The 8,722-nt window shown below is 42.5% G+C and overlaps 1 protein-coding gene across 1 annotated transcript; it reads left to right on the top strand.

Moving 5' to 3' along the window:
• Window positions 1–421: 421 nt before the first annotated feature.
• Window positions 422–8,389, top strand: LOC141361444 (WD repeat-containing protein 20-like). The gene is made up of 4 exons (XM_073862732.1): window positions 422–824; window positions 3,804–3,986; window positions 5,369–6,715; window positions 6,903–8,389. The coding sequence occupies exons 1-4, from the start codon at window positions 459–461 to the stop codon at window positions 6,960–6,962; spliced, it is 1,956 nt and encodes a 651-aa protein (XP_073718833.1). The 5' UTR covers window positions 422–458; the 3' UTR covers window positions 6,963–8,389.
• Window positions 8,390–8,722: the final 333 nt, after the last annotated feature.

The following is an 8,722-nucleotide window of genomic DNA, read 5'->3' as shown; positions in this document are numbered from 1 at the left end:
ATTAAAGAAACAAATCTAAAAGCTTCATATATCTACAGTACCTCAATGCTTTAAGAAAGGACGATGTAACTAAATAAACTTTTTCTGAGACTCTAGGCATTTTTTTTAATTTTATCTAGCACTTCAACGAAATTAAACACGAGTAATACCTCATTAAGTTTCACTGTTTAGTTTGATTTAAAATATATTATTATTATTATTATTGCTATGTTACTTTCCATCTCCCTGATTTAATTAAGAAATTCATTGTCCCCCTCTTTTTACCAAAGCAATGTAACGTTACAGTACTGCTAAAGGACAATGAGACTAAGATCATATAAACACTAACCTGCTAAAATGACGTAATACATGTACAATAGTGGTCTTGTGGTGGTCTGTGCACGCGCGCGCCGCTGTTTTCCCGCATCATTTCCAGGTCAGACGCGCGTTGTTTCCTGTGCGGCGTGTCTGGACTAAAGATGGCCGGAGATGGAGGCGCATTGAAGGATATCAATGAGATTAAATCTCAGTTCCGGACACGAGAGGGATTTTACAAGCTGCTCACCCTCTCAGACTCTCAGCAGCGGGCCGGACTGCCGCGGGGACCTTCAGCGAGCGTCACGGTGGGACCCGGAGCGACCACGGGCTCCATCCCGGGCGGCGGTGCTGGTGTCGGGCTGGTGCAGGGGCCCGGGTCCGCCGCCAACTCCTCCCCGGGTTTCTTGCCGCCGGTTCGGGTGTCGATGGTGAAGCTGAAGCCGGAGGACCCGAGCGAGGATTCGGAGCGCGTGTGTTTTAACATCGGCAGGGAACTTTACTTCTACACCTACACAAACATTAAAAAGGTAAAGACGGGTGCGAGCATCTCTTCATTCTCATCATGGCTACTGAAACTGCAACGATGCGATGAACTGTTGCTTTGACAGCTTCTTGTCGCCTGTGCTTGGGATCGGTATCGATATGAATGACTTATTTCATCAACTTATTGTCATTGTGTGGAATAAAATAAACAATACAAAGAGCATCTAAACAATATTAATATCAAACTGGGTTACATTTAACATTAGAGGGAACAATTGTTATACGCAGTGATTTGCACCGGTTTGATATGTGCATAAGTTTGTGATGTACGCCTGTTTGAGAGGTGCACAGATTTGAGATTTTGCACAGGTTTGTGATGTGCACAGGTTTGTGATGTGCACTTGTTTGAGATGTGCACAGGTTTGTGATGTGCACAGGTTTATGATTTTGCACAGGTTTGTGATGTGCGCTTGTTTGAGATGTGCACAGGTTTGTGATGTGCACAGGTTTGTGATTTTGCACAGGTTTGAGATGTGCACAGGTTTAAGATGTATGCCTGTTTGAGAAGTACGCCTGTTTTAGATTTGCACTTGTTTGAGATGTCCACAGGTTTGTGACGTGCACTTGTCTGAGATGTGCACAGGTTTAAGATGTATACCTGTTTGAGATGTACGCCTCTTTGAGATTTGCACTTGTTTGAGATGTGCACAGGTTTGTGATGTGCACCTGTTTGAGATGTATGCCTGTTTGAGATTTGCACTTGTTTGAGATGTGCACCGGTTTGAGATGTGCACAGGTTTGAGATGTGCACCTGTTTGAGATGTGCATAAGTTTGTGATGTGCACCTGTTTGAGATTTGTACTTGTTTGAGATGTGCACCGGTTTGAGATTTTGCACAGGTTTGAGATGTGCACCTGTTTGAGATGTGCATAAGTTTTTGATGTACACCTGTTTGAGAGGTGCACAGATTTGAGATTTTGCACAGGTTTATGATGTGGACAGGTTTATGATTTTGCACAGGTTTGTGATGTGCACTTGTTTGAGATGTGCACAGGTTTGTGATGTTGCACAGGTTTGTGATTTTGCACAGGTTTGAGATGTGCACAGGTTTAAGATGTACGCCTGTTTGAGATGTACGCCTGTTTGAGATTTGCACTTGTTTGAGATGTGCACTTGTTTGAGATTTGCACTTGTTTGAGATGTGCACAGGTTTGTGATGTGCACCTGTTTGAGACGTATGCCTGTTTGAGATTTGCACTTGTTTGAGATGTGCACCGGTTTGAGATGTGCACCTGTTTGTGATGTGCACTGGTTTGAGATGTGCATAAATTTGTGATGTACGCCTGTTTGAGAGGTGCACAGATTTGAGATGTGCACTTGTTTGTGATGTGCACAGGTTTGTGATTTTGCACAGGTTTGTGATGTGCACAGATTTGAGATTTTGCACAGGTTTGTGATGTGCACAGGTTTGTGATTTTGCACAGGTTTGTGATGTGCACTTGTTTGAAATGTGCACAGGTTTGTGATGTGCACAGGTTTGTGATGTGCACAGGTTTGTGATTTTTGCACTGGTTTGAGATGTGCACAGGTTTAAGATGTACGCCTGTTTTAGATTTGCACTTTTTTGAGATGTGCACAGGTTTGTGATGTTGCACAGGTTTGTGATGTGCACTTGTCTGAAATGTGCACAGGTTTAAGATGTACGCCTGTTTGAGATTTGCACTTTTTTGAGATGTGCACAAGTTTGTGATGTTGCAACAGGTTTGTGATGTGCACTTGTCTGAAATGTGCACAGGTTTAAGATGTACGCCTGTTTGAGATTTGCACTTGTTTGAGATGTGCACAAGTTTGTGATGTGCACCTGTTTGAGACGTATTCCTGTTTGAGATTTGCACTTGTTTGAGATGTGCACCGGTTTGAGATGTGCACCTGTTTGAGATGTGCATTAGTTTGTGATGTGCACCTGTTTGAGATGTACACCGGTTTGAGATATGCACATCTCAAACAAGTGCACATCACAAACCTGTGCAAAATCACAAACCTGTGCACATCACAAACAGGCGTACATCACAAACTTATGCACATCTCAAACAAGTGCACATCTCAAACAGGAATACGTCTCAAACAAGTGCACATCACAAACCTGTGCAAAATCACAAACCTGTGCACATCACAAACAGGCGTACATCACAAACTTATGCACATCTCAAACAGGTGCACATATCAAACCTGTGCACAAGTTTGTGATGTACGCCTGTTTGAGAGGTGCACAGATTTGAGATTTTGCACAGGTTTGTGATGTGCACCGGTTTGTGATGTGCACCTGTTTGTGATGTGCACCTGTTTGTGATGTGCACAGGTTTGAGATGTGCACCTGTTTGTAGGGCTATGCAAAAAATCACCTGCGATTCTCACGCTTGTTTTATCAGTAAATCATTTATTTTTGTTGACCATGATGTTTGTGTTGGCTCAGACCGCAGGCTCGCTGCAGGAGGGCAGACTCACTCAAAAACACATATCTGTCATTTAGTTTAGTAGTGTAATGGTGATCATCTCAGCTCACTAGTCAATACAATACACAGCAGTGGGTTCACGGTACCCTACAATCATGATACTGTGAAAAAATGTGAAACATAAACCTAATATTCAAATGACCATTATGATTCGCGGTGTGTGTATGGACAAAACACATTAAAACACTGAACGAAATTAATTTCAAACATACGTGGATAACCACAAGAGGTCAAACTTGACCTGAGATCAGTCACCAGTGCATCATGTCTGTCAAATTGGTTACATGTATAGGTACAGTAAACAGAGGTTCAGTTTGTCTTCTAGATAATGTCTGTGGTTTCATTCAGACTTTATTTGTCTCATAGACCTAATCATATTCTCTTAACATACAGACATTGAGTCTGATAGCTCTTCAGATACGAGACACTGTACTGGAGTGTGTGACAGTCATATTGTATTATTATTATTGTGATGATAACACTCACAGTGTGATCTGTCTCTGTGTGCAGGCTGTGGATCTCAGTAAACCTATAGACAAACGCATCTATAAAGGAACCCAGCCTACGTGTCATGATTTCAATCAATATTCTGCTACAGCTGACAGCGTGGCTCTCATCGTGGGCTTCTCCGCTGGACAGGTGCAATATCTGGATCCCATAAAGAAAGAGACAAGCAAGCTCTTCAATGAGGAGGTGAGGAGAAACGTCTGTAATATTAACCTGTGTCTATAACATCTGTCTAAGGTTAATCTTATCCAACCAGTGTTTTTTAATAAAGTCGCCAGCCAGCACCAGCATTTTTTAGGATTTTCACAAAGGTTTAAGACCGTCTAGAAAATGTTCTGCTTTAAATATATAAACATACAATACTGTTTATCAGACGAAAGAACAAACCATCTAAAACTTGTTTCATCCTATCTTTATTTGTTCCCTTTTATCACCTCCAACATTTGGAACAAAAAGCTGAGATAATTGCATTTTTGTAAAATACTTTTGTTAGAGATCAGATTCAGAGCAATGATCAAAACATACAAAGAGTTTTTACTGTTTTTGGATCAGTGGATGCTTCAGTGTTTTATGAGTTTGGTAAGAGCGTCACCTAGTGTATAATAGAGGAAATATGGATTGCCGTAAAAAGCGTTTTCTCTTAACTGATGAGATAAATTGTCAATGGCGGGGAAAGAGTTAACATCAAACTAAATAGTCTATGAAGACACGACACTGCTTATGATTATATAACCTTGATGTTACACCTGTACACTGTTTTGCTTTTGGTCACACTGAGCCCATCACGTTAAATGAAATTTAAATTCACTTTATGTTGTTTGAACATAACTGTGTGTCATCTGTGTGTGTACACAACCTCCATGATAAATATTTGCCTACTGACGTCACCTTGCACATGCCCCGCCCACAAATGTTCAAAGACCACAGTTAAATCATCATTTATATTTTAAATCTTCTTCACATAATTCATTACTGCACGTTCATTATGAGCAATGAAGTAAGGTTATTGTCTAAATAAAAGCACGTTTTTCGGTATAGATAACAGTAAACAGGGAGTAAAGCAGAAACTCATTTCCATTAAAAGCGACAAACACACACTTTTTCCTGCACACCCAGAAATGGGCCTTTTTTAAGATGGGATAATAAATGATCAGTAGGGTATTTGGACCTGAAACTTCACAGGGACGTTCTGAGGACACCTGAGAGACTGATATTACATCTTGAAAAATTGCCATATTATGTGGTGACCTTAAAAACTTAAAGACAAACCCTGACCAGAGTTAATAAAACCCCTGATCCACCTCATAGTTCAGTAAGAGGAAGATATTTTTACCAGAAACAGCCTCAGTCTGTCCCAACCATTTTGAAATTTCCTCAAGGCAGTTTGAATTTGTCAACTTATTGAAAACAAGAAGTTACTCGTATCGAACCGGTCTCGTTCAGTCTGCACTGCACAATAAAATTGAATATTGTAAAGAAAATTTGCAGCCAGAGATAAAGCTGAAGGAGGTGGTGATGAATTGATTTGCTGCGCATCACTGACGCTCGCTCTCTTCTCTTTTTCTCAGAGGTTGATAGACAAATCAAAGGTTACGTGTCTGAAATGGCTTCCAAAATCGGATAACCTTTTCCTGGCGTCTCACGCCAGCGGTCATCTCTACCTCTACAACGTGGAGCACCCATGCGGCACCGCAGCTCCTCAGTACTGTCTGCTGCGCCAGGGTGAGGGATTCGCCGTCTACTCCTGCAAAACCAAGACACCTCGCAATCCTTTACTCCGCTGGGTGGTCGGTGAGGGCGGGCTGAATGAGTTTGCCTTCTCGCCCGATGGTGTGCACGTCGCTTGCGTCGGTCAGGACGGCTGCCTCCGTGTCTTCCACTTCGACTCGATGGAGCTGCAGGGCGTGATGAAGAGCTACTTCGGTGGGCTGCTGTGCGTCTCCTGGAGCCCGGATGGCAAGTATCTTGCCACTGGCGGGGAGGACGACCTGGTCACCGTGTGGTCGTTTGCTGAAAGTCGCGTGGTGGCGAGAGGTCACGGTCACAAGTCCTGGGTCAACGTTGTGGCTTTCGACCCCTTCACCACCAACCTGGAGGACGAGGAGCCGATGGAGCTCAGCGGCAGCGAAGAGGACCTTCAACAGGGGGCGCTGCACTTCGGCCGTGTGCGCACCAGCAGTACACTGTCCCGTCTCTCGCGGCACAGCTCGAAAGGCGGCGCGTCGTCCGTGTCGTACCGATTCGGATCCGTCGGGCAGGACACGCAGTTCTGTTTGTGGGACCTGACGGACGACGTCCTCTACCCACGTCTGCCCCTCTCCCGTGCCCTCACCAACACCTTCGGCCCCACACTTCCAACGTCCGGCTCCGCTGCTCTCAACAGCGCCGGCGGTGGAGTTGAAGGTCACCATCACCCCTCCAACCCCCACCAGACGTCTACGCTACCCCTTCCGCTGCCTCGCTCGCTATCTCGCTCCAACTCGCTGCCGCACCCCGCCGTCGCCAACGCATCCAAGAGCCAGGGGTCGACGGAAGGTGGGGGAACAGGTGGAGGCGGCGCAGGCGGAAGTGCCCCGTTCAGCATCGGCCGCTTCGCGACGCTGTCCCTGCAGGAGCGCAAATCGGACAAATCAGGGGCGGGAGGGGAAAAGGAGCACAAGCGCTACCACAGCCTGGGCAACATCAGCAAGAGCAACGACAAGATCAACGTCGCCCCGCGCAGCAACCGACTGGACGGCGCTAAGGTTTTGGGCACCACGCTGTGTCCTCGTATGAATGAGGTGCCTCTGCTGGAGCCGCTGGTTTGTAAGAAAATCGCCCACGAGCGTCTCACCGTACTCGTCTTCATGAACGACTGCATCATCACCGCGTGTCAAGAAGGACTCATCTGCACCTGGGCACGACCTGGCAAAGCGGTGAGTCCGCATTTATTTTACATGTGACCCTTCCACAAAGCCATGGGTTGGTTTTAAAGCAATAATCTTACCGTCAATGATAAAATAAGTAGGATATAATACAAAAATGTAGTTTTTTTAGAAATGTATCATTAGCAGGTGTGTTGACGACATGTATTAACTCCTGCTGTTTCTCATCTGATGTCAGCATCCGCCTCAACCGCTGTCGGCACAGAACGGGAACTCGCCGAGCGGGACGGTGGTATAACCCAACCAGACTCTAACCGTCACAGTGTTATCAACCTCCACCGAACCAGCCCTGTTTAGATCAGCAAATCAACGTCACCGCACGCACACGCCGTGAACACAAACCTGAACTCTGATGCTCGACAGAGACTTCTGCACGCCGGTCCTGAGATCTCATCTCTCTGATCTTTGCTACAGCCACGGCCGTTGTGTTTTTTATTTATTTATTCCATCATTCAGATGATTTATATTGTATATATTTAGACAACTCTATAATGGAGGAGGACAACGTGTATTGAAGTATTGAACTGAAATGATTAATATATAAAAGTCTGCATTGTAAATAGTGACACGTGTGCAGGATTTTGATGGATTGGTGATGTAAAGCTCATCTTTTGCATTGGACTTTGAGTAACACAAAGCTCAAATGCTAGAAAGTTCATGTTTTATAAATATGTTTTAGTGAGGTGAACAGCTGAATGTTTTTAGTGTGAGCTCCATCGTTTGTTTTGTTTATGTCAGATTTTATGACAGTAGTGAAGTAAACACATAACTCTTGTAGCAACGCCTGCTGTTGCCTCTTGCGACATTTTGCACATTTTCAGGTTGATTTGATGATCACTGAGCTTACTGAAGATTTCTTTATATATTCGTGCTGTCTTATGTTGTTAATTTTTTTAAAGATATCAAACATTAACCATGCAAGCATTATGCAGATGAATATTATTAGCATCTTCAATGCTCGTGTAAATAACACTGTTAATGGATATCACACATACTGTCAGCCGCGAGGTGTCTTTTATATCAGTTTGCAGCCCTGATGTCTTTTCACGTATTTATTGTAAACTAACACTTGAAGGACAAATCATCGTCTAATGTAAATCCACCTGCTGTCAGTAATGTACAGGTGAGCAAGCGTAAACATTCATACCTGTATTATAATACATGATACTGCTTTTACACTCAATGTCCTCTTGTAGTAAATAAAGTCAAGCTATTCAACACATTCACACCATTATTATGATCAACACCTCGCTCTTTTCCTTTAAAAGTGTGTGTATTCATTTGTTTTTATTTCAGACTGTAACAATGTCATTCATCTTTGTTGTTAACTGAAGAAATGTTGTGGACCAATGGATGTTAAACTTTCTTATGTGCGCTTTTCTAAACTACTGCTGACAATTCATTTCTTTACTTAATTTAGTTTTTTTTAAGTGCTAAAGCATAATTTATGTTTGTAGTATGAGTATGTCATCATATGATGGTATATAACACAAGGGAACACATTTATGAACTATCTACAGTAAACATTCAGCTTTATTCACATTGACTTTCTGTACAGTGATAAAGAGATTCACTTTCAACGCATGTCTTTTTTTTTGGCTGACAATATCACAATAACCAGTTTGTATATGGAAATCTGTTATTAAAACATCAAATACTCCTGCAGTGGACTGATTCTTAATATTATTTAACATCTTTATATTCATCTATCTATTATTTATTAGGTAGATTATTTATAAGTTTCTTATAAGAATACATTTTTTGGGCCAATATGCTAAATACATTTTGTATTAAGTGAAGCTTAGTTAAATATATTTTTGAATTTTAAAATATATTTAATTTTAACTTTCATATATCAACATATATTTCAGAATGCATTTCAGGGGCAACAAATACTTTTCTAATTTTACAACCCATAAGGCAAAAAATATAGGCTATGTTTCCTGGCCAAAATATCAATAAAATATAAAATTATTAGTATATTCTTGCAGTTAATCA

The sequence above is a fragment of the Misgurnus anguillicaudatus genome, chromosome 24 (genome assembly GCF_027580225.2).
Source record: "Misgurnus anguillicaudatus chromosome 24, ASM2758022v2, whole genome shotgun sequence".
NCBI classification, from domain to species: Eukaryota; Metazoa; Chordata; class Actinopteri; order Cypriniformes; family Cobitidae; genus Misgurnus; species Misgurnus anguillicaudatus.
This window is presented reverse-complemented; position numbering and strand designations above follow the sequence as displayed.